This window comes from Rhea pennata, chromosome 17, assembly GCF_028389875.1.
Source record: "Rhea pennata isolate bPtePen1 chromosome 17, bPtePen1.pri, whole genome shotgun sequence".
Taxonomy (NCBI): Eukaryota; Metazoa; Chordata; class Aves; order Rheiformes; family Rheidae; genus Rhea; species Rhea pennata.
In genome coordinates this window covers 10,880,977-10,906,885 of record NC_084679.1, presented here as the reverse complement: position 1 = coordinate 10,906,885, position 25,909 = coordinate 10,880,977, and the positions used below count along the sequence as shown (strand labels likewise).

At 49.7% G+C, this 25,909-nt stretch overlaps 2 protein-coding genes across 6 annotated transcripts; one reads left to right on the top strand and one right to left on the bottom strand.

The window, feature by feature from the left end:
* The first annotated feature begins 2,265 nt into the window (after positions 1-2,265).
* Positions 2,266-22,364, top strand: DERL3 (derlin 3). 4 transcript variants are annotated; one of them, XR_009960129.1, is made up of 11 exons: positions 2,266-2,382; positions 3,264-3,329; positions 3,954-4,027; positions 4,531-4,624; positions 6,695-6,890; positions 7,341-7,431; positions 8,003-8,214; positions 9,363-9,512; positions 10,366-10,440; positions 12,923-13,010; positions 21,718-22,364. XR_009960129.1 is itself a non-coding variant. In XM_062589707.1 (7 exons), exons 1-7 carry the CDS (start codon positions 2,290-2,292, stop codon positions 8,115-8,117), a joined length of 726 nt encoding a protein of 241 aa, XP_062445691.1. In that variant the 5' UTR covers positions 2,266-2,289; the 3' UTR covers positions 8,118-8,952. The 4 variants fall into 4 exon arrangements, 2 of the variants coding, with proteins under 2 accessions (XP_062445691.1, XP_062445690.1); XR_009960130.1 differs by lacking the exon at positions 21,718-22,364 and adding an exon at positions 13,572-13,898; XM_062589707.1 differs by lacking the exons at positions 9,363-9,512; positions 10,366-10,440; positions 12,923-13,010; positions 21,718-22,364 and having other exon boundaries at positions 2,266-2,379; positions 8,003-8,952.
* Positions 11,224-25,487, bottom strand: SMARCB1 (SWI/SNF related, matrix associated, actin dependent regulator of chromatin, subfamily b, member 1). 2 transcript variants are annotated; one of them, XR_009960128.1, is made up of 10 exons: positions 25,355-25,487; positions 22,800-22,911; positions 22,124-22,153; positions 20,485-20,614; positions 19,762-19,899; positions 18,951-19,078; positions 18,215-18,381; positions 17,602-17,792; positions 12,541-12,742; positions 11,224-11,597 (listed from the first exon to the last, which is right to left on the bottom strand). XR_009960128.1 is itself a non-coding variant. In XM_062589705.1 (10 exons), exons 1-10 carry the CDS (start codon positions 25,445-25,447, stop codon positions 11,558-11,560), a joined length of 1,161 nt encoding a protein of 386 aa, XP_062445689.1. In that variant the 5' UTR covers positions 25,448-25,484; the 3' UTR covers positions 11,224-11,557. The 2 variants fall into 2 exon arrangements, 1 of the variants encoding a protein (XP_062445689.1); XM_062589705.1 differs by having other exon boundaries at positions 12,541-12,672; positions 25,355-25,484.
* Positions 25,488-25,909: the final 422 nt, after the last annotated feature.

Sequence of the window (25,909 nt, the reverse complement as noted above, 5' to 3'; positions counted from 1 at the left end):
TTCCCCCTCCATGAATCCTTAGGCAGAAGCCTGGAGAAGTAGATCTCTCTAATTTTGGCTGGCAAACAAGGGAAAAGAAGAAAAATGGTAAACTGATGACATTTCTTTACATTTCATGCAGTCTGATTTGGACATAGTCCTGCACAGGGAGCGAGTGGGGTTGATCACTTTGGATTCTCATCTCTGTGGAGCTAGTGAGACTGAGATCCAGTATGACTTCTTTCCAGCAGAGAATCTCCAAATGTTCATCTCCAGCTTGGTTCAAGCAAGGTAGGGCACAGGAGTCACGGTGCTTGAATTCAGCTTCACACTCAGCCCTTGCCTGCATACAGTGAAAGAACATAGGAGATCTCTAGTCTCCTATGCAGGGGAGCAGGGTATCTCTCACTTAGGCATTCTCCTTTCTTTGAGTTGGTTGCAGCTCCCCTTTTGCTGGCGGCTGAGATGAAGGGTAAAGAGCCACAGGACCTTTGGACTGAAATAGCCACATGAATACAGGCAGCACTTTGCAGAGCTCCTGGCCCTGATAAAAAAACCTTCTTTGCCCATAACCTTGGCTAGTCTCACCTGCTAGAGCTCTCACATCTGTCCCACCTCCCACCAAAAGCTTGTAGCAACAAACCCATTTATTAACATTGCTGCCGCGCAAAGGCCGAGTTTCCCCCTCGGCTCCGTTCCCAGGCTGCCTGCTGGCGTCGCCCCTGCTCAGAGCTGTCGGGTCAGCGCGCTCTCAGCCCTGCGGCGCCCCGGTCTCCTCTGTGCCCACCTGTCTGTAGTCGTTTCCTCTCCTTCCCCTGCTACGTTGCTTTAACCTCGCCATCCCCTGTTTTCCAGCTGGGTTTTGTTCTTCATCAAGCAGCAGTCAGAGTGGCGGTGGTGGAAAAGACTCCCTCCCCCACCGATGATATCATTTCCCATTAACTGGGGGGGGGGGGGGGCTTAACGAGAAATCTCAGGGCTCATTAAGAATCTGATGACAGTTTAACCTTCTTCTGCAGAAACCCAACACCAGACCCATCCCTCTGTCTGAAACCAGGGCGGTTGTAATGTTAGACCTGACTGCCGAGTATGGCAGATGGCTCAGGAAAGCATAATCAGCACAAGAGTAAAGGATGCCGGAAGGTTTATTTAGACCTTTATCAGCTCTTCCCTTCAGAGAGTGTTTTGTATCACGTTCGATGCCGCTGCGGGCAGCCGAGCGGCTCTGCTCTCTCCGTGAGAGCTCAGTGGGAACCCCACTGCCGTTCCCCAGGGCCTCCCAGGGCCCTGGCGCCTCCGGGCTCGTTTCGGTGGTCTCCGGCTGCCTGGGTCCACGCCGCACGCCCCGGGGAAGCTCTGCGCGAGCGGGAGCCGAGGATTTAGGGTGAACCCCGAGAGCCCCAAGCCCCTCGTGTTTTGCTGGGCCGGGGGCCGGCTGCTCGCTGCAGTAAGCCGCCCGGACAAACCGGCTCCTCGCACCCGCGCGGGCGCGCACGAGCTCGGGCCGCACACACGCACGTCCCCGCTCCGGGGCCGCCGCAAGCGCCGGCGCCTCCTGCCGCCCCCGGCGGCTGCGTCCCGCCGCCCCCGCCCGCGGCTTCGGCAGCGGTATGCGGATCCCCCGGGCTCCTCGGCCTCTTCGCGGGGCCACCTGAAACGCAGCGCCCGGCTCGGGAGAGGCTGCCGCACCTTCCGCGCCCCGCGGCCGGGCGGGCCTCCCCCCGCCTGCGCGCTGCCCCCGCGGCTGCTCTGCGGGGCCGCAGCCGGAGCGGCCCGGCGGGGCCAGGCCCGAGCCGGCCGCGCCGCGGCTCCCCGGCGCGGGGGGCGGCCCCGCCCCGCCCCGCCCCGCCCCGCCCCGCGCGGCTCCTCCACGTGCCCGCGGCCCCACGTGCGGCGCGCGCGCCGCCACCGCCCCCCATTGACCCGCCCCGCCTGCGGAGGGTTTTCGCTCTCCTCTCCCGCTGATTGGCCGACTCCTCAGGAGCACGTGACTGCTCTTCCTTGCTGCCCCGCCTTCCCTCCGCCGCCCGTCACGGGCGCTGCCCCCTGCCATTGGCCACGGGATCGCCCCGCCCCCAGAGGCGCTCTGCTCCTCCCGGGCCCGTCACCCTCCGCAGCGGGTCCGTTCCGGGTTGGCGGACGATGGAGGCCGAGGGCATGAGGCGCGCTCCGATTGGCCCGCGCGCGGGGCCTGTCGCGCCGGCATTGGCCGGGCGCGGCCCGCGGGGGGCGTGGCGGCGGCGGCGGCGCGTGGGGGCGGCGGTGGCGTTAAAGGGGCGGCGGGGCGGCTCGGCGCTGGCGCGGCCCGCCATGGCTTACCAGGGCTTCGCGCAGGAGTACCTGGGCATGCCGGCCGTGACGCGGGCCTACACCACGGCCTGCGTGCTCACCACCGCCGCCGTGGTGAGGGCGGGCCGGCGGGGGGCTGCGCGCGGCGGGGAGGGGGCCCTGGGGGGTCCCTCTGAGGGGGCAGGTGTGTGGGGAGGGGGGGGCTGGGGGTCCCTGCTAGGGGGGGGCTGTGGGGAGGGGAGGCCCTGGGGGTGCCTTCTGAGGGAGCGGGTGTGTGTGGGGTGGGGGGGCTGGGGGTCCCTGCTGGGGGGGTGTGTGGGGAGGGAGGGCTGGGGGTCCCTGCTGGGGGGGGTGTATGGGGAGGGAAGCCCCTGGGGTTCCCTCTGAGGGGGCAGGTGTGGGGGGGGGGCTGGGGGTCCCTGCTGGGGGGGTGTGTGGGGTGGGAGGGCTGGGGGTCCCTGCTGGGGGGGGTGTATGGGGAGGGAAGCCCCTGGGGTTCCCTCTGAGGGGGCAGGTGTGGGGGGGGGGGCTGGGGGTCCCTGTTGGGGGGGTGTATGGGGAGGGAAGCCCCTGGGGTTCCCTCTGAGGGGGCAGGTGGGGGGGGGGCTGGGGGTCCCTGCTGGGGGGGGTGTATGGGGAGGGAAGGCCCTGGAGTTTCCTCTGAGGGAGCAAGTGTGTGTAGGGGGGGGACCTGGGGTTCACTGCTGAGGGAGGTGGTGTGGGGAGGGGGAGGCCTGGGGGTTCCCTCTGAGCGAACAGGTGGGTGGGGTGAGCCTGGAGGTCTCTGCTGAGGGGGGAGGGGGGAGTTCTAGGGGTTCCCTCTGAGTGAGCAGGTGTGTGGGGTGGGGGGGCCTGGAGGTCCCTGCTGAGGGAGGTGGTGTGTAGAGAAAGGCCCTGGGGGTTCCCTAAAAGAGCAATGTGAGGAGGGGGGCCCAGGCCCTGGGGCCAGCAGGTGTCCTGTGGTGGGTGACAGCCACCCTGCCTGTCTCTTGCAGCAGCTGGAGTTCATCACCCCCTTCCAGCTGTACTTCAACCCTGACCTCATCTTCAGGAAGTTCCAGGTGAGGCCTTGCCCAGGTTGGGGCTATCAGCTCCTGCCCCTCCTCAGTGAGGAGGGGGGTGAGCCAGGCATCTTGTCATACTCCTGGTGGTGCTGCCTGACTTGCAGGGGTGCTCTCTTTCTGCCTGTACCAACCTCCTCTCTCCAGTGGAGTGTCAACATGATGTGCCCCTGTTACAGAAGTTTAGATGGGAGTGGCTTATTCCAGCCTTTTCCCTGTCATAAGCCACCTAGACCTTTCTTCTGTTTTACTCGTAACCTGTCTCTTTGTCCTTTGCTTTACTGGGTGAGGTGTTTGGCCAGCTGGTCTGAGGCTGGAAGGGGAAGGCTTTGCTGTGGAGAGTGGTGAATGGTTGTTTATGCTGAATCATGGCGGTCTGCCCCTTCTAGAAAGGCAGGGGGGACTTTTCCCCCACCTGGAAGGGCAAGATACTGGAGTGGGAAGTCCCACATCAGGGAGGTACCACGTGAAGGTGATATGGTTGTCTAATATCTTGGGGTAACTGTGAGTGATGGGGTCCATGACTGGGTCTCCCTAGTGAATAGGTGATGGGCTGCTGTAAACATGATGGGAAGACACCTGGCTGTCCGCCGCCTCCTCTCTCCCCTCTCTCTTCTCTTTCAGATATGGAGGCTGATCACCAACTTCCTCTTTTTTGGGCCCCTGGGATTCAGTTTCTTTTTCAACATGATATTTCTGTATCCTTTGTCTCAGTAAAGCTCTTTGCTCTCTTTTTTTTTGACTTGGACATGGCTCCCCCTCACCCATCTTCCTCCCTGGGCTTCTTCCCCTGGGTCTTTTGGTCTGAACAGAAGCCAGTCTTCAGGTGATTCTGGCCATGCCTGTAACCACCCCCTGCACCTCTGCCTCTGCTGGCTGCGGGGCAGCCCCTGCTAAAAGGGTGAAGAAGCTGGCAGTGCTACTGTGGCATATGCTGGAGAGCAATGCCTTTTCCTGGCATTGAACTCTGGCCAGCTACAGTGGGCTGGCCAGAGCGCAACAGATGGCTTTTTCTTTCTCTGGGGTCTGTGGTAGGAGTTGAAATTTGCATTGGTCTTGCTCTGGGGCTTGGACACCTGGCTGGCAGCTTTCTGTGATGAAATTGCTTGCAGCTGGCTTATTCCCCAAAAAGCTGTGCTGGGGACGCAGGGTAGCCAGCTGTTAGTTTCCTATACTGCAACCCCTTTTCTCCTGCTCTCAGGTACAGGTACTGCCGCATGCTGGAAGAAGGCTCCTTCCGTGGAAGGACAGCTGACTTTGTCTTCATGTTTCTCTTTGGAGGATTTCTCATGACAGTATCCTTTTGAGATGGTTGAGGCCCTTTGGGCTCTTCTCTGAGATGTTGTGAATAGTGTGGGGTTTTTCTTGTCTTTTTTACTTGAGTTGTCTTGTCTGTAGCAAGCACCTGTCAAACTGAACAGAGCAGTTGGCTGCCAAACCTTGGTGGCACAGGCTGTAAAGAGCCTTGATGTTCCCCTGCACCTGCCAGTCTTGTGCCCTGTGTGTCTGCAAGGCCTGTGCTGAGCTACACATAGCTCTGAAGTGGTGGATGGGTGACTTCCGGCTGTACAGCACAGCTTATGCTCCTTGTCTTGCCCATGCTTCTCTCTGAAGGTCTGGCCTGCTCCCCAACCAGGATGCCTGGGAGAGTGGGAGAAAAATGCAGGAAAAGCTGCCTATGTTTCTGTAAGTGACTGTGGAAGCACTGATGCCCCTGGCAAGGGGAAGAGCTACCTTAACCTAAAAGAGGGGGTGGCACAACATTGCAAAAGCTGAGCGTGAAGCTTTAAGCTTTGTGAGAAATCATCCAGCTGACAGTGCAGATGCCCTGCTGTGTTTTAGCTTGGGTAGGTGGAGCCTCTTGAAGCACTGCTGAGATTGGCATGAGGCTAGCTTAGGAAACAGAGCTGCAGCTGCAGTGAAAAACTCAGACTTAAGTGCCAAGGGAGGAGTGCTCACATACCCTCTGCCTTCAGTAAGCTGGGCAAGCAGTCTGTCTTTGCAAACTTCCGGTGGCTGGGCATACTGTCACAGTTCTTAGCAAGTTATTTTACTGTAGAACAAACTGATCTGGACAGGAAGGGGGAAGAGGGGAATCTCATTTCAAAATATAGAACTCCTTGCTGTCGTATGCAGAGGACTGTCAGAGTAAGCTGCCTTTGTGCAGAGGCCTTGGAGCACTGCTTACCCCAGGGTGCTCTGCAGGAAGCAATGGATGATCTCTCATGAGTGTTAGGTTTTTTAGCTAGTGAATGTCTGGGTGCCTGTAGCAGCCAGGGCTCTGAACAGCAAAAGCATCTCTGTGGTAGAGTTCCCCTGCAGGAGGGTGATGCTGGATGGGTCAGGTGTGCTCATATGTAGCCCACTTCTAAACCTGCTCAAAGGTGCTGTAACAATGTGAAGGTCTGCAGCTCTTGATGAGGCAAAGTTCATGTTTGCTGAGCAGGTAATGGCTTAGGGACCAGCATGAGAGGGTTGCAAGAAGGTCTGTTGATCTGTGGAGATGGTAAAGGAATAACTCTGGGGACAGATGTAGATTCTGCACTTGACTTGCTGCAGCATTAGTTGGACTGGCCCAGTTGAGAAAATGATAGCTCAAGGTAGCCACCTCCATGGAGTGATTTGAGAGCTCTGGCTTCACCACTCAGCTACTTGAAGAATGGTTGTGCAGCACATTGCTGTGCCTTGGGGTGTTGGTCACTCTCCCCAGTGCTTGGGTCAGGCACTCCCTCTTGGTGGAGGAATGATTATCTGTCCCCTAGGCTGACTAGGCACCAGCTGACTAGCACTGAGTGCTGGTCAGCAGTGTGTGTGGTCGGGAGGGACAGCTTCTGCAGGAACCTGCTAGTGGCTGAGCGAAGCAGGACAAAGTACTGCCACAGGAAGGCTGTGCAGGTGGGCTGGGTGCCCAGAGGCTACTGGACAAGCTCCCTGCGTGAGGATGGTGGTACAGCTCCATGAAGTGCCTGCAGCAAGCAGTACTGCATCTCTCCCTGTGTGAAAGGGTGCCACTAACTTGGGAGATGTTATGTGTCAGTGACAGTCTAGGGCAGCCCCCGCTCAGTGATACAGGACCCCTTGTGTGCAGCAACTTTGCAGAGAAGATAAGAGCTCTCTGGTCTCTGGTGGCTACACAAGGCAGCTCACGAGTGAGCAACCTGTATGTGATGCTCTGGGGTAGCAGGGAGGGAAATGGGGTGTTTGTGGAAGGGTCAGTGTGTATCTGCCAGCACAGGAAAGGTTTGATCATGTAAGTGTTATCAGCTGCCTGTCATTCTGGGTTTCCTAGTCATGATGCATCCTGCACTGCCTGGAGCCTGTGAGGTGGTACATGGAGTGTTTTTCCTTGACTCAGTAGCTCCTAGCTGTTTGGCCTCTTTGCCAGCCTGTTTTTCTTGGGCCAAGCTTTCACCATCATGCTGGTGTATGTGTGGAGTCGCAGGAACCCTTACATCCGTATGAACTTTTTTGGGCTCCTTAACTTCCAGGCTCCCTTCTTGCCCTGGGTCCTGATGGGATTCTCCCTGCTTCTGGGTAATTCAATCATCATCGACTTATTGGGTAAGTTAAAGCCAGTGGGTGTCTGAAATGGGTGCTTGCAGCCAGAGCTCTGACAGTTTTGATGGACTCTACTGGGGCACTAGCGCGGTGTCTGGGTTTCCTTTTGTTTAAGATAGTAGGTTTTTAAAGTGAGCTGGCTGAGTCTCTGCTGTGTGGCCAACCTCCTGGTTGAGCTTCTGCTAGTAACCAGCATCTCGTTGCATTTTTGCTGGGGTAAAAGTTGGTAAGCCCTGCTTAATGCATGTCCTGTGTCTGGTCCTGCCTTAAGCCTAAAGGCGCACTGCCCGCTTCTCTAACACCACGCGGCATAGATGGATCTGGTGGGAGCTGTGACATGGGTGCAGCTAAGGGATTCTTGGAGCTTCCTTGAGCTTTAAGCTCCCAGCTACTCTCTTTCAGCAGACAAAAGAGGCTTGGCTAAGTCTGACCTTGGTGATATCTCTTCCCCAGGGATTGCAGTGGGTCACATCTATTATTTCCTGGAGGATGTCTTCCCCAACCAGCCAGGAGGAAAGAAGTTGCTGTTAACCCCAGGCTTCCTGTAAGTAAAGCCAATGCTGTGTTGCCTTACAGCCTTGATCACTCTCTCAGCAAACTGTGCTGTGTGACCTTGCTTGGGCTGCTGCTGCTTTCTCAGTTAAGCCGTAGGGCTCAGCTGCATGCAGGTAGCAGCTCAGTTTGTCTCAGTTGTAGAGAATACTGGCAGTTGATATACTCTATACATATGTACATAGGTCCCATAAAGCAGCTGCTGGTACCTTAAACTTTGCTATGTGAACTGGAGAGTTTTTGAGAAAATGCTAGATGCAGATAGGATTCCCTCCCACCCCACCAAACACTTCTGTGGCTTAAGAAAGCAGAGCAAGGCTCCGCTTCGTACTGGGGATCAAAGCTGTCCTACACACTGAAGAAGCAGGAACAGTCATCACTAAAGGTAGAGATGAGCAAAGGAACAGTTTATGCTTGCATAGTAGACCAGCTGTGTTGTGTACAACCAAGCTCTACCCTTCCTGTGAAAGGGTAGGATGCTCCTGGGAGGGCTGGGGAGGCTTTTGTTGTCCTTGGCTCACCTTAACCTGCCTGCCCGGTGGAATGGGCATGTCCCTTGCCAGGAAGATGGTATTTGACACACCGGAAGAGGATCCCAATTATAACACTCTCCCTGAGGATCAGCCAGAAAACCAGCCTGGAGACCAAGACCAGAACCAGCAGCAGCGTCCACAATAACGCAGAGGACTCTTCCATGTGACCAGATTCTTCTCTTTCTGCCGGACTTTTGCCGTGCCCCAGAGATCCTACTGGAGTAACACCAGTTGCCATTCTAGTGTGTAATGTTCCACTGTTTGTATGGGTAACCCATCTTCCTCTTGTACCAGGTGGCTCTACAGAGCTTTGCACGTGCAAACTGATGAATGTTTGTAGAGGTGTTGTAGGTACAGGGGGTAGAAGTTATATGATGCCCCTCACTTACCCAGCAGGGAGTAAGTATCAAGTGGGGCCTTAAACCAGTTACTCCTTTTCTTGCCGTTACTGACTTGCAGTGTACCATGTCACTTCTGCTGTTTGTACAAAGACTAATACTCCCTTTGCAGTGTTGTGAGACATCACTGTGGGCTTTCAATCAAGTAGCACTTCCTGGCATGGTGCAAGCACAATTGGATCTCTCAAACAAAACTTACCATAGCAGAAGGCAATTCAGCCTCTCCTTTTCCCCATAAGCCCCCCCCCCCCTTTTTTTTTTGTTTCTGAAGAATCTTTATATTAAAAGTCTTTATTTTTCATTTGTGTGTCCATTTCTGCCAAGGGGAGAGGCAGTTACTGTTTTCTTTGTAGGCTAAGTCCCCAGTACCGATCAGGGCTTTGCTCAGAAGTGCCAGGCTTTGAAGTGGACAAGGGAGAAATACAGGGTAGCTAAATGATGTCCTTGCTGCTTTCTGTCAGCAGGAGGTGTGATTGGAGAAGGGGAGATACCTCAGAAAGGTCATCTTTCAGGCTAGAACAAAACTGCTAGTCCATGGTGATAAGCAGCACTTAGAACTAGTAATAAAGGCTCTCTAAACAAGCAGTATAGTTCCACTCTTGTTGAATTTCCTAGTTTTTAAACCTCTGAATTTCAGGGAAAGCTTAACCAAGCTTGTCCCTTCCACGAGCTGCTCTATTAAATGGAGTTTTTGCTAGACTGGTGCACGTCTGCTCACACCAGGCCTCAAAGCTATTGGAGTAAATACTGCATCAAGCATCATACTCTAGAATAGCTCCTATAATGCTGTCTGTTTGGATACACACTTGCAAAACACCACTAACAACCACCCTAAGAAATGTGAGCCAACAGTGCTATTGGAGCCTTGTGGCAAAGGAAGATTGAACCACAACTATCTAATCCCCTTTGGGGGCTTCCCATGAAAGCACTGTTTATTAATAATCAGACTTCATCTGAACAAACTACTTTACTGCTCTTCTGTTTCCCCCTAGGGAGAGGATGAAAAAACAATACAGGTGCTAATCTTGTTCTGGAAGATGCTGCTTCTGCAGGCTAAGCAGCCTCAGACTCAACAAGTGCTTGCTCTGTGCTTTGCTCTTGACAGAGCTGGTGTTTGAATCCCTGAAAGGAGTTTCTTCAAGGTCTGTAAAGAATCCATTCTACATTGTTTGAGAGGTGTGTGATTCAAGGGAGAATCAGCACAGCTTTCGCTTTCTAGAATGCCTTGTGGGAGAGCACAAGTTCAGGAGCTGGGATGTAGGGCAGCACAGCTACCCTCTAGCTGTTTCCTAGTACGTAAGTTCTGAACTTTCTGGAGCTTGGACCCTTTGGCTTCCCTGCTTTGCTTCTGGCTGCTTAGAAGGGCAACTCCTACAGCTTCTCTGGGGCCTAAGATTAGAGGGAGATGCCTGTAAACCTGCTACAGAAGCTGCAGTCCTCAAGGGTCTTTATCATGCCTGTTGTGAACTGCAGTCTCCACAACAATTCAAGAAAAGCACCATGGATGCTAGGTTTAAGGCTGTAGCAGTTTCATGCATGTTTTCATAATGTTTCCTGTGGAGGCTAATTGCAGGAGAAACAGTTGATCATAACAAAAACAGGCTGAAGTCTTCTTGAAGAGCTGGAGTTCTTATACCCACAAGACAAAACATGTTCTGCAACAGAGACTAAGATGCAATAGGAGACCCAGGCTTTGTCACTCTTATGAATTGAAATAACCTTTCAATCTTTGTTATACAAAATAATGTATAGGCTCCTGTGACAGAGTGATACTCTAGAATAAGACTGCAATAATGTTATTGCTAAATTGCAAGTTTTAGATTTCTGCAGAGTAACATCTGGAAGAAATTCCCTCCCACTCAGCAATCAAAATGGGCTCTGCTATTACTTAAGCCTAAACATGATAAATTAAGGCCAGAATGTATTTTTTTTGACTGTGCTAGCAGTGTGGGTGGATGAGCAAGGATTGTAAAACCTATTGGCTTTATCATACAGGGCCTGAACAGAACTGTTGGGCTGCCAGCAAAATCTGCCATGCTTGCAACGCTCTTCGTTTCCTGGCAGAGAAAGGTAGGAACTCTATCAAAGAGCCAGTTTACCTCTGCAGCAAGGTAGATTCTAATTAGATTTTTAAACAAGCTGAAACTTTTTAATCTTACTTCAATGACTTTTATGTTTTTAAACTCCCCAGGGAAAGACAGATTGTTTCTAGAGTCACAAAAGCTTGACACCTCAGTACTTGGGAGTATTTAAGACCACACGTGGTGTTTAGGTGGGATTAAGTTGTGTGTGCTGTAACTGACTGCCCTCTAACAGCAGTCAGTTTTTGATCTGACAAGGACCCTATAAAAGCTACTTGCTGAAGAGGAGTCTCAGTAAGCTAGTGCAGGATGTAACTTTTGTATGAGTTCAGAGAACTTGTTTCCAATTGCAGTTTTCACAGACAAAAGGCTTGCAAACATGACACTTCAGAGTGTTCACATTTGACAGAAATGAATGTTAAGTTTAACCAGTCACGAGCTGTTTACCCTCATCAAGTAAGCCAGCTGAATGCCTCACTAAGTTAAATTACAGACTGTACCAACTGCTGTAACAGTCCAGACCAGTCCTTTGCAGAGGACTGTTTGTTTCTTCCTGCTTTTAGGTCTCACTATTCCCACTTTTCCCCTGCAGCAAAACCTTTGCACTGCAGGCTGCTCTATCCACTAAGGATAGGGCTCAGTCTCCACAGTGCCTTAGGACAACTGAATGCATGCACGTGTTCAGCACTACACCCAAGAGCATTAGCAGTCCCAAAGCCTAAGTTGGCAGAATAGCAAGATTTGATATTCATTTAGCTTACTGAACTCAACCTAAGTAGTATACATTCCTTTTATTTAAAAAGTTGTCCTAACAGTGCATGTTGCACCTATACAAAAGAATCTTTACACTGTCCACACACAGGTATGTAAGGGCTCCAACAGCTGCCACAGGTCTCAGACAGATCACATGCTAATGCAGCATTCTCAGGATGTGGCATTTAGATGGAGGGGATGGGGGCAGAAGTCAGCAGTACTGGGAACTGCTTGGCAAGTGGAATGTGTGTCCCTTTTTGGGGACAGAGGGACCCCTGCCAATCCTAGATCCATTTTGGGAGAGGAGTAGGGATAAAGTCTGTAGGAAGAGCACCAGTGTCACAACAGGAGGACTACCAGGCTGGAGCAGTATTGGCCAAACGTCTCATGCGCCTAGGAGAGAGAAAGAGGTGGTGTTAGTGCTATGTTACAGTCATGTAAAGTCTTACTGAAACTGACACTCTGTGGGAGATTACTGCAGTTCTCTGAACTTCTAACACAGGTATATTGCCTAGACAGACTCCCTTGGGCACCTGAGAGTGCCCCTGTTGATGATGCTCCGATACACTGGTATTGTGCAACTACTATTCAGGGAAATCCGGTCATTAACTTGGATTGAACTAATACTGTGAACTACTCAAATTGCAGTAACTGAAAAGTAAAATTACTCTGAATCTGTTCATCTATGGTAACAAAATTCCCAGGAAAGAGCTGAGCCAGTGTATTTGCTGTTCCTGCAATGTAGCTTGTGAAGAGATTCTAGCAGTTCATTTCTACCTTGCAGGAGCAATTTCACTAAGCAGGCACAAGTGCTCTTGACTGTTTGTGGGACACTGCTCAGTGGCTCTCTAGAGCAGGCAGAGTTCCTCTTGGAATCACAACAGTGCTCCTATGCTGGCAAACAGGCAGACATCAGTCAGGCTGGAGCTGGGAACCTGCCTGCTCCTACACCAAACAGCACTCTACCCAACATAAAAGGAAGCCTTGTGGCAGGATTTTAGTTAGCATGACAGTGCATGAAGCACTGGTATTTTTGATGAATGCCTTCCTATAGAAACAGATCCCCCTGCACAAGCAGGGAGCTTAAGAGAAAAGAAAAAACAAAACAAAACATTTGCTTCAAGCAGGAGATGGTTAAAGTAAAGATTTAAATGTTTGTGGAGCAAGGTGATAACAGTTTAATATCCTGAAGCAAAAGGGATATGAGTTTCTGTTATGGTGTATGAGTTTGAAATCTTGCCAGTTGGCTCTCAGCAGAAAGAGACAAACGTCAAAGCTTTTAACTTCTGTCTTAGAAACAAGCCAGAAAAAGAACCGTCTCAATGAGAGGCAGTACCTTGTATTTCTGTCCTGGTCTCTGATCTTCTTCTCCATCTCAGCATCAGTGAGGGTTTCCAGAAGAGGGCACCACTGGTCAGCATCCCCTGTGTTGCGAATGGCAATTTCCACAGTGGGCAAAGGGTTCTCGCTGCAGTGGCAGGGCAGAAGGCAACAATGCAACGTTCATCAGTGGTCTGACCGTGCACTCCTCTGGGTTACTGGCCCAGATGCAAGACACAAGGACAACGGAGCGTCATTTAATGTATTTCAATCCTGCTAAGTGTTCCTTCTTAGCCTCACTCAGTACAGGCTGACTCCTGAAGCATGCCCTGGCCAGCCATTACAATCTTGTGGAGCCTGGTATTTCTGGGAGACCAACTACTATCATCTCCTTTCAGCACTGCAGATGGAATTTGTCAAAGCAACTGCAGCAGTTCCCTCCTCACAACAACCCACTACATAACTGGCTGACAGTGTTCAAACTGAGTAAGTACCGGCAAAGTTCATACCAGTTTATTAACGCTGGGAGCTTCTTGCAATGCAGTTTTTGTGCAGGCAGTGTTAACAGGGCTCTTAATCTAGCTTTATTGTTCTGCAGCTTGGACTTCCCAGCTGTAATTTGCCTAGCGCACCTCTAACAGTTCTTCCCCGGCAGCTTCTGGCAGAACTCGAGCTTCCTGAAGTGGGTATTCTGATAGCAGAAAAAGTTTTGTTCTCCCAGTTCTCACAGAAAGGGTAGTATTTTAGGACCTGTTGTTTCAAGTAAAGGCTGTGGCTGTGAGATAGCTCACACGCATGCTAGTCCCTGCACAAGCAAGGGAATGTCAGACTCTGTCCCAGATCACAAGATCTGCTTCTTGGAGATCTCTCTGCCCTGAACAGCTGTTTATCACATGCATAGAAGTGTTTACTGCTTCACTAGCCACTTTTCAGCAAAAGTCAACAGGAACTGACCACGAGTAGCTTCCCAAATACTGACAGTGGAGCTGGAAGCCCAGCATAAATACATACGACTCTGAGAATGTAAATGTTTGCTTTGAGTTCTAGAAGGTGGTTCAGCCTGAACTGTGCAAAGTGTATGTGCGAGAAGAGTGCTCCTGCAGGTGCGTGCACACACATCCGGCCCCTTCCCCAGCGACATTCCTCTGTGCGGAGGACTTCAGCACTTATGCACAGCCATCTCCTTCACAGGAAGGAACTAAACTGCTGATTACCACGGGAACAGACCATTCTATATTAATAGCTTTGAAACAGACATAACAAATCTTCAAAATAATACTAGAATGAAAAATTCATCTGAAGTATCTGATCCTGGGAGGAAGCATTACTCAAATCTGTCTCCAGTATCTCCAATGTCCACTAAGCAACACTTGAAACCAGGTATTTCACCTTAACTCCAAATTACTACAGATTCCAGAGAAACTGTTAGTTCTCAACTTTTTTCTGTTTTTATTTTTCTGATTTTTTTTCAGTATGATTTACAATGCTCAGCCCTTATTCCCCTTTTTTTTAAAGCAAAAGGGGACAGTGCTGCTGGCAGAATGACCGCAAAATGTGCTGTCAGCTGCAGGATTCCCTGTGGAGCAAGGCACTCCCTCTGCTGGGGTCCAAGCCTCTGGCAGCAGAGTCATGGGCACGCTAATGCGGCCAACAGGACAGTGAAGCATCTTCCCCTGGAAAGGGTAACTCCTCAGACATATAAGCTCAGTGGGTGAGAGAGAACCTGTGCCACCATCCAGGGTTTGGGTGCAGAATTCAGGCCATGGAGCACTGCATGTGCCCCCACTAGAAACATGTAGTACCAGGACACGAAACATCATAGCACACTGTCCTCCCTAAAAATCCCATTATGTGTCGGCTTCCAGTACTACCACTTCTCTTGGGCTTTCAGACTGTTTTGCAAAGAGTGGACCAGCTGAAAAACATTGCCCTGGATTTCTTCAGCTTAAAGACAGTTTCACCTCTCCCTCAGATGATTAAGAGCCACATGACTTCTCAAACTCCCAGTCCCTGGAGATATTAAGGTTCTTTTGATACAGCTAAAGCAGACTGTTTCCCCTACATCAATGGAATGTCTCTGGAGCAACAACCACTCCTGTGGTTGGGAATTCAGGAACTAACCAACCACAGAACCCAAATATCATTAATCACTGCAAGGTTTCAAAGTACTCCTTTGCTGGGAGAAAAATGGAAAGAGGAGGATATGTTTGCACTCAGATACAAAACAAGGTTTTAATTAGCTTGTTCCCCCCACCCCGCAGCCCCAAACAGCTCATGTCCATGTGCTTTGTTCTACTGGGGTTCTCTTCTTCTCTGACTCTCCCCCTTGCAATATTGTAGCAGTCTGAAGAAAGTCTCAAATCTGCTTACTTTAACTATCCCTAAGTGGAAGAACTCATAGTCAGGGCCACATATACATCTTTACAGATATTAACAGCAGACTGGCATTAATCTGAAATACCTGGCAGCCTGGGCAGTTTTGAATAAAATCTTGGGTTGAGCTAGAAAGACCCATGGGAAACAAATAGTTGAAGGGAGAGACACCCCCCCACACACACACACGCTCCCCCCCAAACTGTTAATACAGACTGCTTTCCTAACAAGGATATCTATCTCCAACAGGGGGAGAACAAGGAGGAGGGAGAATATTCAGTCCATGTTCAAAACCTGCCTCTGAAACATCAAGTGACAAGAATTAGGAACAAATACTCTGTATGTTGGGAGGCATAGAATAACATATGATAAGTTGTTGTTGAAGTGAACTAACTGGGAAGGTAAATAAACAAATTGTGTGTAGGAAAGAGGGCTTCCTGTCCAGCATGGTGTGAGCAGGGCTACCTCCCTACTTCAAGAAAGGAGACATGAAAGCTCAAACTCCTGGGTGTTCTCAGGCAACACAGCTAAAACCAGCAGGAAGGCCTGCTCAACTTTCTGAAAGAGAACTTTGGTCTGCAGAGGAAATGGCTGTAGTTTAAGCTACCTATGCTGGCAAGTCTACTGCACATTGGCTCCTAAGACTGTGTCTAGCAACAGGGAAACTCGCTGTCTGCTACTGCAGGCCATAATGCAGACAGTGCAGAGGGTTATTACACCGCCCAACAGCAGGGGAGAAGAGGCGGTGGTAAAGGTATCACATTCCTATCTATTACGCTTCAGTTCCCATCATTTCTCAGTAATGCACATTTCCAGTTGTTCTATTATTACAGTTTGATTTGGTCCTACACTGGATCTGCAAGTATCAGTCAGTTGTTGTGGATGGAAAGGTAGAAGTTACCTTCCCCACCTCCACAGGACATCACTGGGACGGACACAGCATCTAATACCTTCACTAGAAGGGTTTAATCTCCAAGTGATAGACTATCTTTCTGTTCTCTAATATGAGCCACTTTGGGAATAACTTTAGAATCAAGGAGTTGTTAAAAATTTTTTGAATGAAAATAACCTCTGGAGGAAGCAAAGCAAGACTAGTAAAAGAGCAGCTGGTCCAGGGCAGACGAGTGCCCATTTGCCAAGCAGGCAGCAGAAGGCCAACTAGGCAAGAGAGCCTTGGAGGGAGGAAGAGCAAGGAACAGATCTCACAAAGCAGCCAGCAGCCCTGTCGCAGCTAGCTGGCTGCCTCAGCCTCCAGCTCCTCCTCACTCACCTCCACACCAACTGTTCGTTGCCCTTTCCCTGGAATAAGGCAAGGCTGGACACAATTCCCCTTGCTGCCAGCGCAAGTCATCCCGTTTTCTTGAACTGACCTGGGACTTGTGCAAAACTGGCATCAACAGTACCTTCCCCCCACCTCTGCAAATACATTATTTGCTGAACTGTTGAACTTCCTGAGGTCAGACAACCTGCCAGCACAGAGACTAGTACGTTAGCGGATACTTAAAGCGTGCGCACTCAGCAACAAACTGAGGATAACATCAGTACAGTAACTCACCACAGAGCTCTGTTCAGCACAACTGGAAATGATTATCACTCAGAGACAAGTTACAAAGCTGACTAATCAAACCTGACATCACTGCATTCCAGCTGCAAGAAGGGCCTACAATCAAGCCAACTTTAATTCTGCCAGAATAGTGAGTTACAGTTCAAATCAGTCTTAGCTTAAAGTGCCAAAGCTTAAGTAAAGGCATGGTCCAAGTCAAGCAAAGCTGGGGAAACAGAAGCATGTCTGGGACTGATCATTATTATAGATTAGAAGAGGGAGGCACAAGGCAAAGTCACCATTGATTATGACAGCCTTTCATTCTGTGGCAAATACTGACATTTCATCATCAATATTCAGCCCTGGAATGTATTTCACCCAATACAAAAAGATCCTTGAGTGCAAGCTGACTGATTCACACCAGGCTCCACTTTAGAACAAAACATGTAAGGCACTAGATCAGATTGCTTCATTTGTTTATGAATCAGGCAGCCAGCGACACAGAGAGCTGTGTCTGAGTGAGATGTGACCTAAGCTGCGCAGGCATGACTAGCATTCGGGATGCTTTGGTTAGTTCCAGCCTGTAACCCATAAGAGTCACCCCATTTCATACAAGCAGTATGCTCTGTTTCCCTACCATGTCTTGTGCACCTCACCCACAAAATCTAACCTAACTGTCCTGGTATGTGTGACAGAGTAGCCACTTCGAGGCAGATAGCCACCTGGAACCATGGGGGGAAAAAAAAAAGAAAACTGCCTAAGCTGCAAACCTTGCACAACCTATGGTATTTACATAATACTGGCTCTACGGGAATTGCTTTTTTTTTTTTCTTTTTTTTTTTTTTTTCTTTTTTTAATCACCAGGAAAGATGCAAAAGGATGTCCAAGTAAGAAATGATCTTTAGCTGCCCCTACTTATTTCTCATTTGATAAGCTTTCTTACAGAGAGGTGGTTTTGGGTGCTAGTGAGCATATAAACTTGGGAAGCCAAATATTGTTACTATGCAAAAATTCTTTGAAGAGGACAGAGCAGGCGCAAGCCATCATCGGGACAAATTTCAAATGACGCACTTTCTACATCAAGCTGTTCAAAGATTTGTTGATGCTAAAAAGTATGAAGCAAGAACATGCAATCACACTAGTAAAATGACAGTTCTGTACCTGAAGGCGTACGTCTTCTGATGCCAACTCAGCTGTCCCCGGATGCTGTAGGCAATAGTGGTGACAAACTCCCCACCCAGGCCAAGCTCTGAGCACAGCTTCAAGGCAAACTTCTCTGGTGAATTCTCTTTCTCTGACATGTCCCATTCAAATTGGTCTACAAGGGAGATGTTCCCTACATGGATGTTTAGCTAGACAGAAGGGAAGAAACACAAGTCAATTGTTTCCATCTCTTGCAATAGCTAGTCAAAGGTAATTTAACATGGAGGTGGAGACTGGACAAGAGAAGCAGAGACAAATTCTAGTTCACTGCATCTGCAGAGCCCCTGAACCAAATTCTTTAATTCCAGTAAGGTAAAGACAACTCAACTTTGTTCATCAAGGTTCAGCTCTTTCAGAGGACACCATAATGCTTTAATTGAACTTTCACCATCTCATGGACATTTAGTAATCTGCCACCTTGGTGCTGTCCTCAACACAAAGGACAGAAGTACCTTGGACGCAGAACTGGAATTAAGAGCTCCTTAGCTCTGAAGGAAGCCTTTGTACTTCATCTATAGCATAACCAGACAAACGATTCAGCTCCAGTCCTACTGCCACCTTCCTGTATTACCTTAATAATAACTCGTTGATCTGACTGGTCCTCTAGAATACTGTCAGTTGGATACGACTCTATCTGTTGTCGGATGGCAGAAGCAATAGCAGGGACAAAAGTCAGAGGATTCAAATCCAGGTCATCACAAAGAATCTCAGAGAACATTTCTGGGGTCATTAGCTTTTCTGATACAGAACAAGAATGAACAGACATCATTAAATTTCTCAGCAATGTCTTCCACTTACAGAATACACAAAATTAAGCTTACAGTGTAAAGACAGGCATCTCAAATGCATCACATTTTGCTACTAAAAGGATGTTCAGTTTCAGGTTTACAAGAACATGTGCACACTGACACATGAACTTGAACTAACAGCCTTCTTTATTTGCTTCATGGAGACAACATAGCAACAGCCTAATAATCCACATGCATAAAGGAGCCATACACATTAAGTGTTTAAGGTATCTCAGCTAACAGAACAGTTTCATTAGGCTGCTGAACTGATGGACTGCCTCATGAAAATAGGCCAGTTAATCACCTCCAGTTACAGATCTCCAGGAATGACTGCAAACCGCAGAAGTGGCACTGCATCCACTAAGAGACCTGGTAGCTGAATAAAGTCCAGATAACTGGGAGGGCTCTAAAACTCTGTGTATACAGTGTAAGGAGATGTACACCCATGCTTGCTCTCTTTTCATATCCTGTGATGGATGCAACACTCTCCACCCTATGGAAACTCTCCTTGCTACCTACCATTCATGTTCCATGTAAACGCATCTCTGAGTTTCTGCCCATCAATTTCCATATCGAGCCTGATTGGAACCAGTACCTCTGGCTGGGATGCGTTCTCATGAATCACTGCTGGGTCATGGTCATCAAAGCTAATACAAAAAGCAGTAACACAGGGTGAGAAACTCAAGAATGATACATCTGGCATCTGGAGAAGGAAGGCACACTTTGCTGAAAGCAGTCACAATACTCCCCCTCCCCATCAGTCTTTATGTGGACTCCTCAATACAAGTTTTCGGGACTATGACGAGCAACACCAAGTTTCTTTATCACCTTTCCTTGCATGCATCATAACGCATTCCTGCAAATAAAACAAGGAAGCCTTTCCAGCGTTAGCTTTTATCTTGGTCTCCTCAACTGTCTATAGAAAACAGAAGTTAGTTACGAGACACAGCAGCATTTTCAAATGAGGAAATTAAAGTTACTAGAATATGTCAGTGAGAGGTGGTCTCAGTCCTTCGCATATAGAATTTGCATATCCCTTAAATGACAACTGTTCAGCAAATCAGTGAAAAATCTACGGAACCTATCAGGAAAAGAATAAACCATTTTCCTGACAAAAGGAAAGTGTCCTCTCTGAGATGCCTGAACCATGGCTGACTGCTGTACGGAAGAGCCTCAAGACATATAGTTTAACTAAGAACCTCTAAATTAGGAACATACAGGTCTTTTGTCAGAAATAAATCAGAACATTGTATTAACACATCAGCACGACACTGGCAGGGCATCACATCTGTAACTCTTTCCAGTTTTCAGAAGCAGGCAGCTGTCTTACCAGAGAGGAAAGGTCCTCTTCTTATCCCTGCCCATGCGATTCCTGTTAATTGTTGTTGAGCATGGCACTGCATCCAGGTGATGAGAACTGTTCGGCAGGGTCGGCACCCACTGGTTGTTCCTCTTTGCCTTCTGTTCCCTGAAGGAGACTATATGTTAATCTGAACGCTGTGAATGTCGTGCCTATTATTTAAGCAATAGTATAGCTTTAATCTTTAAGACCTATTATGAAATCCTGCCATTTTATTCTGGAACCTAGACCAATATTGTTCCCCTCAGAACTCACGTTCCACACTAGCCTCTAGAAAGCCCATCCTCCGGCTCACAGTTATTCATCACACACAAATCCAGCTGCACCTTTATAATTATCAGGTTCGTATTTGGATTTTCTGTCTATACTTTATAAGGGAACTGCTGAGAAATGTGACTGCTCCAAAACACAGTCAGTGCAGAAAGTGTTCTGCAAAACATCCTTTAGACTTGAATGGTATAATTAATTGCAAAAAGAGCAGTATCATCAGATGTTGATGTTCTCCTTCCTCTGTTATGTGGGCAATAACTTAATCCTTCTACTCTGGAGATCTTCATTTGCCCAACACTGCAAAGCATCCCTCTGCACGACTGGTTTATGCAATTTCTAATGATACAGGACAGTGCTTCTTGCCTGCCCCGACACCTTCCAAGCAACTCTGTTTCAGTCTCAGCCCCCACTGATGCTCGTTACCTGAGGTAGGTGGGAGGTTCTGTGCTGATAGATACTGCCTTATACTTCTCATCATTTCCATCCAAAATCTCTTCCACTTCAGAGGCTTTTAACAGCGTCACACTAGTGGCTAATGTTGTATAGCCATGATCTATCATCAGGAAAGATGCCAGTAGTTAAACATGGAAAATAGCATTATATAGCAATATAGCATTATCACAGTAATAGACTCCCTACCATGTAGGTGGGACTAAAACAGGTTACAAGTTAGAGTGAATGTGTCCCCCAGAAGAGCTTTGGGCGTCAGTCATCCACGCATAGATGCTGAATTTTAGGGAGGGTTTCAAGAAGGCATTTCGTACATGGGATAAACGGACACCACAGAACTTTCCACTACCATTTCTGAATTTGCAGAAGCCCTCACTCTTCCTCACACACCAGGATGCTCTGCTACTTGGATAAATTACTTGCACTGCAGCAACTAAAAGCCTAACCATGGTGTGTGGCACTAAACAAATATAATCCAGATTTGTTTCCTCTGTTTATATGAATGTCAAATGCGACTTCCTGTTGGAGATGAGGGTACCTTAGTTAAACAGCAATCCCTGCTATAAAGTTTAGAGAAGAAATATAATGCAGAAGGAAAAAAAAAAGTATGATACCTTTGAATGGCTGCATAGTAACAGAGCAAAGATTTGCAAAAGGCTTTAATATCTCTTTACCTTGAATAACTATCCTGTTTACTCTGTTAAAAATATCTTTCATTTGGACTAAGGGTACAGACATAAGGAGGATTAGAATTACGTGAGCTTTCCTCAGGTATTCTCATCACTGTAGCTCGTAGCAGCACATCCTAACCTTACCCTGTAGATTAGACTTACCAGAAGTCTTTGATAACTGTACTGTACGGTGCTTCTAGAATGGGGAGACAGTAGTCCAGAGAACTAAAACATGACTTTCCCCAACTATAGATGAGCCTACTTCTCTCAAGGTGGAATGTGTTTATAGAGTGCAGTCATTTTTTAATGAAATTTACTAAAGTTAGAAAGCAATGCTAGCAAAACCCAGAACTTCAGAAAAAGAAGTCACTGAATCCTAATAAAGTATTAGATAAGCATTAAATCTAATATGCTTTTACTTAAGGGAAAGAAGAGGAAAAAAAATATATTCCTACCCTAAGTTGCCCCATGCAGTCACATGATTTAGCTCTGCACACCTAGAATCTGCTGAACTGATGTTAAATCTCTTCAACAGCTTTTCAGGATGAAAAGGCCCCGGAAATAATAAATCATCGAAGGACTCAAAGGTTCAAATAGAGAGGCAATGATCAACATAAAACTGAGTGGCTGAACAGACACATCAAATATTACTGAAAGCAGAGTCTCCTTCAGCAAAGGAGCACAGGCTGAGAAGACTTCAAGAAGGGGCAAAAACCATGGGATAGATCTGGCTGAACTGCAGAAACTATGTGTACTTTAAGAGTCCATAATGTTCTGGGAAGGAAGAGTTAAGCATATGATCAGGATGGACAATTAAGGCAACCACAAAGAGAGTTCAGAGGAAGAAAATGAGACATTAGTATATATTTTAATAGCACCAAAGGTCAGAGTGGAGATTCCTTCTCTAGCAAAGCTAAGAATAACACACAGATAAGACTTACATCTTCTTGGACTGTGAGATCGCTGATTTTCTGTTGGGGAAAGAAAAAAATGACAACAAGTCAGCAGGATACATGGAAGGAGGAGACATTAAGTGCATAATGAATAATTTTTATTATGCTCTAGCCTGAAGAGTGTACAACAGGTTATTCTGCTAGGAAATTTAATTTCTTGTTATTAGCCTCCCACCAAGAACAACCTGAAACAGCAGTATTCTCACTGTGACAGTTATATCAGTAGCAACACACCACCATATTCTCGCAGTCAGAAATATTCACTCTCTAACAGAGGTAAAATTAAATAAAGAATCACACTTTCAACAGGACATCCTGGTAACATTCCTGCCATTATGGCAAAAGGGACAAAAATATCCCCGCCTTTGTCAACAGCACACCATAAAACCCTCTTCTGGGACGGATTTGGCTTTGTGATGAATGCAGTTGACCTCAGGAAAGCCATGCTTTATATTTAATTTTAGAATATTTTTGATCACTTCAGGTTCTTTGCTATGTAGAACCAGAAGGTACTAGTGCCATTGCTGCAGAGTCCTCCACCACTGAGGCAATCTGAAGTGATTTGCACAGTCCTGAAGATGCACAAGCTTCTGAATTCCCAACAGAGCTTTTTCAAGGCAATCCTCCAGACTTCAGTACTGGGAGTATTTATTCGTCGTCTTACCGTGTGAAGATGCCACTATCTTCTTTCTCTCTTCCACTGTGGCTAGTCGCCTCCACAACGAGGGGTATCTCTTGTACAGGGAGCCCCGGAACATACGCAGATAATTCCCCACCTACAAGGAGAAATGGGGAGACGTGGCCTGGAAAAAATATTCCATCTAGAAAGACCTTCAGCAGAACCTGAAGCAAATTCAGGACTTTGTATTGACAACTGAGACTTCTAAGGAGATTTTTTTTTCCTTTTTGCCAAAAAAGTTGTTATATAGCATCACATTTTTTTGCAGCAATGCAGAGAACAAAGCTTTTATTAGCACTTATTTCACTAGTCCAGTAAGAAAAAGCTCCCATCCATTGACATTAATACATTTAATAAGAAAACTCATTCATTTTCATGTATTTTTGAACAATCTAATGTTTCCTCTACTCCAATTGCTGTCTCAATGGACAATGTGCCGTAGGATTGCATCAAACCAAATACCCTGCTCTCCAGCTATATTGTTCTTTCTTTGAACCTCTGTGCCATCCAGACATTGCTTGGATAGAACAAGAGCCCAGAGACCTACCTTTCATTTTATTTTAAATTCTTTGAACGTGTAGAATATGAACACTGCCAACAACCCTCTCTTAAATTTACTTAAAATCTGCAAAGCAGTTCCATTCTCCCTTGGTGCAAAATTCATACCCATACTGAAAACTACACCAAGACGTGCTAAACAGCTATTTCTAGACTACAAAACTAGAATTTTAAACTGGTAATACATTTACAGACTGCCATACAACAGGTTTTTTGTTCTTTCTTTGACAAGACTCATTTTGGTCCTAAAATCTAATTTCAGGTAATTGTTAATCTTATCTCTCGCTCTACAGTGCTCATCAACAGACAGAAATTAGCTGGTAGATAGAAAGGCAACCCTATTTCCCCTTCCACACATCTGGAATTGCAAACTCGCAGAATAGCTGACTGCTGTTACAGCTCTTCTCATAAACATTTCACATGCTATCAAGACAGTGAGTGATCTTCAGCCCCTGCTCAACATGTACAGTTGGCAGTTTAAGCTGTCCAAGGTTTCTTGTCCTACATCAAGTTCTTTCCCTGTTTCCAACTGTAATCATTTCTATATTTCTTCCTTCATTAAGTCCAGCCTTCAGGGAGAAGCTTCTCACTGCAAGAGAACACCATTTCTGCAACTACACTGGCGTGCTGAAATTCCACACAAGGCTGAAAAAGCTGCACTGCCTGAACTGTGGTGATGTTACTAAGCTCAAAGGCTGAGATACTGACTTAAATCACCTTACAGCATCTGAAATAATCCAAAGTGTTCAAATAAGCATGCTACAAAAAAAAAAAAAAAAAAAAAAAAAAAAAAAAAAAAAAAAAAAGAAAAGAAAAAAAGAAAATCACAACCAGAGCCTCAGCCCAGGCCAGCCAACACTGCCCCTCGCAAGCAGGGCGGAGCGGGCCTCACCGGGGCGCGCGGCTGGGGCCCGAAGAGGAACCAGCCTGTGCACGCCCCGAGCGTGACTCGTGACAGCCGCCCTCGCGGGGAGCGCGGACCCCGGCCGAGGGCAGACGTCCCAGCGGGGCCACGCGCGGCGCGCAGGGCCCCTGCGGGGCTGGCAGGGCCCCCCGCCGGGACCCCTTCCCGGGCCGCGAGGCGGGGGCGGCTCCCCCAGGCTCCCCACAGCATCTGCCCCACTCTGAACCCAGCCCCCCCACGCACCCCACAGCCCCCCGAGTCCAGCCCCCCCCCACTGCTCCTTATGGCCCCCCAAAGCTCCCCGCGGCCCAGCCCCCCCCCCACTGCTCCTTATGGCCCCCCAAAGCTCCCCGTGGCCCAGCCCCCCCCCCACTGCTCCTTATGGCCCCCCAAAGCTCCCCGCGGCCCAGCCCCCCCCACTGCTCCTTATGGCCCCCCAAAGCTCCCCGCGGCCCAGCCCCCCCCCACTGCTCCTTATGGCCCCCCAAAGCTCCCCGCGGCCCAGCCCCCCCCCACTGCTCCTTATGGCCCCCCAAAGCTCCCCGCGGCCCAGCCCCCCCCCACTGCTCCTTATGGCCCCCCAAAGCTCCCCGCGGCCCAGCCCCCCCCCACTGCTCCTTATGGCCCCCCAAAGCTCCCCGCGGCCCAGCCCCCCCCCCCACTGCTCCTTATGGCCCCCCAAAGCTCCCCGCGGCCCAGCCCCCCCCCCCCACTGCTCCTTATGGCCCCCCAAAGCTCCCCGCGGCCCAGCCCCCCCCCCCACTGCTCCTTATGGCCCCCCAAAGCTCCCCGCGGCCCAGCCCCCCCCCCACTGCTCCTTATGGCCCCCCAAAGCTCCCCGCGGCCCAGCCCCCCCCTACTGCTCCAGCCCTCCCCATAACCGCCCCCGAGGCCAGGACTCCCCCGCGCCTCCTCCCGCCCCCTCAGCCCAGCGCCCCCGACAGCCTCCCCCAGCCCCCCGGAGCACCGCCCGAGCCCGGCGCCCCCCCCCGCTCCCTGCGGCCCCGCACACGCCGCCGCGCCCCGCCGCGCCGCGCCGCCCGGGCCATTGTGCGCGGGGCCGCGCGTCCCGCCGCACCTCGGAGCCGATCATGTAGAACTCGCCGTCCTCCTCCAGCTGGAACTTGACGGGCTTCTGCCCGAAGGTCTTGCTCAGCGCCATCATCATCATCGCGGCGGCGGCGGCGCCCGCGGCGCTGAGCCGGCGGGGCCGCGGGGCGGGGAGGAGGCCGCCGGCAGCGAGCGCAGCGAGCGCAGCGACGACGGGCAGCGCCGCGGCCTAGTCCGGGCGCCGCCCCGCGCATGCGCGCGCGCGCCCCGCCCGCGCCCGCGCCCGCCGGGCCTTAAAGGCGCCGCGAGCGCCTGAACAGGCCGCGCGTGGCCGTTGCCTGTGCGCTGCCGCCCCCTGCCCCTCCCCCCGGGGGCAGTCGCTGAGGAGGGCGGGGCCGTCGGTGACAGCCGTTAACGGTCGCTAACGGTCGCGCGCTGAGGTAACGCTCCGCCGCGGGAGAGGCAAGGGCAGGCGGCGCTTGGGCAGGAGGCCGGTTTATTGGCACAGCGCGGTGCATAACTGTATACACAGCAGACACCGCGGGGTTACACGCGGGGCGCGGCCGTCCGGGAGCGGCGCGGC

What these genes read in the sequence shown, in the direction of transcription:
- SMARCB1 (XM_062589705.1), bottom strand. Translation starts at nt 25,447, where the DNA reads ATGATGATGATGGCGCTGAGCAAGACCTTCGGGCAGAAGCCCGTCAAG. An exon ending in GAACCTCCCACCTACCTCAG is followed by an intron (nt 19,900 to 20,484) that starts GTAACGAGCATC and finishes AGTCTCCTTCAG; the next exon opens with GGAACAGAAGGCAAAGAGGA. An exon ending in AAGAGGACCTTTCCTCTCTG is followed by an intron (nt 19,079 to 19,761) that starts GTAAGACAGCTG and finishes TTTTTGTATTAG; the next exon opens with CTTTGATGACCATGACCCAG.
- DERL3 (XM_062589706.1), top strand. Translation starts at nt 2,290, where the DNA reads ATGGCTTACCAGGGCTTCGCGCAGGAGTACCTGGGCATGCCGGCCGTG. An exon ending in TCATCTTCAGGAAGTTCCAG is followed by an intron (nt 3,330 to 3,953) that starts GTGAGGCCTTGC and finishes CTTCTCTTTCAG; the next exon opens with ATATGGAGGCTGATCACCAA. An exon ending in TTTTTCAACATGATATTTCT is followed by an intron (nt 4,028 to 4,530) that starts GTATCCTTTGTC and finishes TCCTGCTCTCAG; the next exon opens with GTACAGGTACTGCCGCATGC.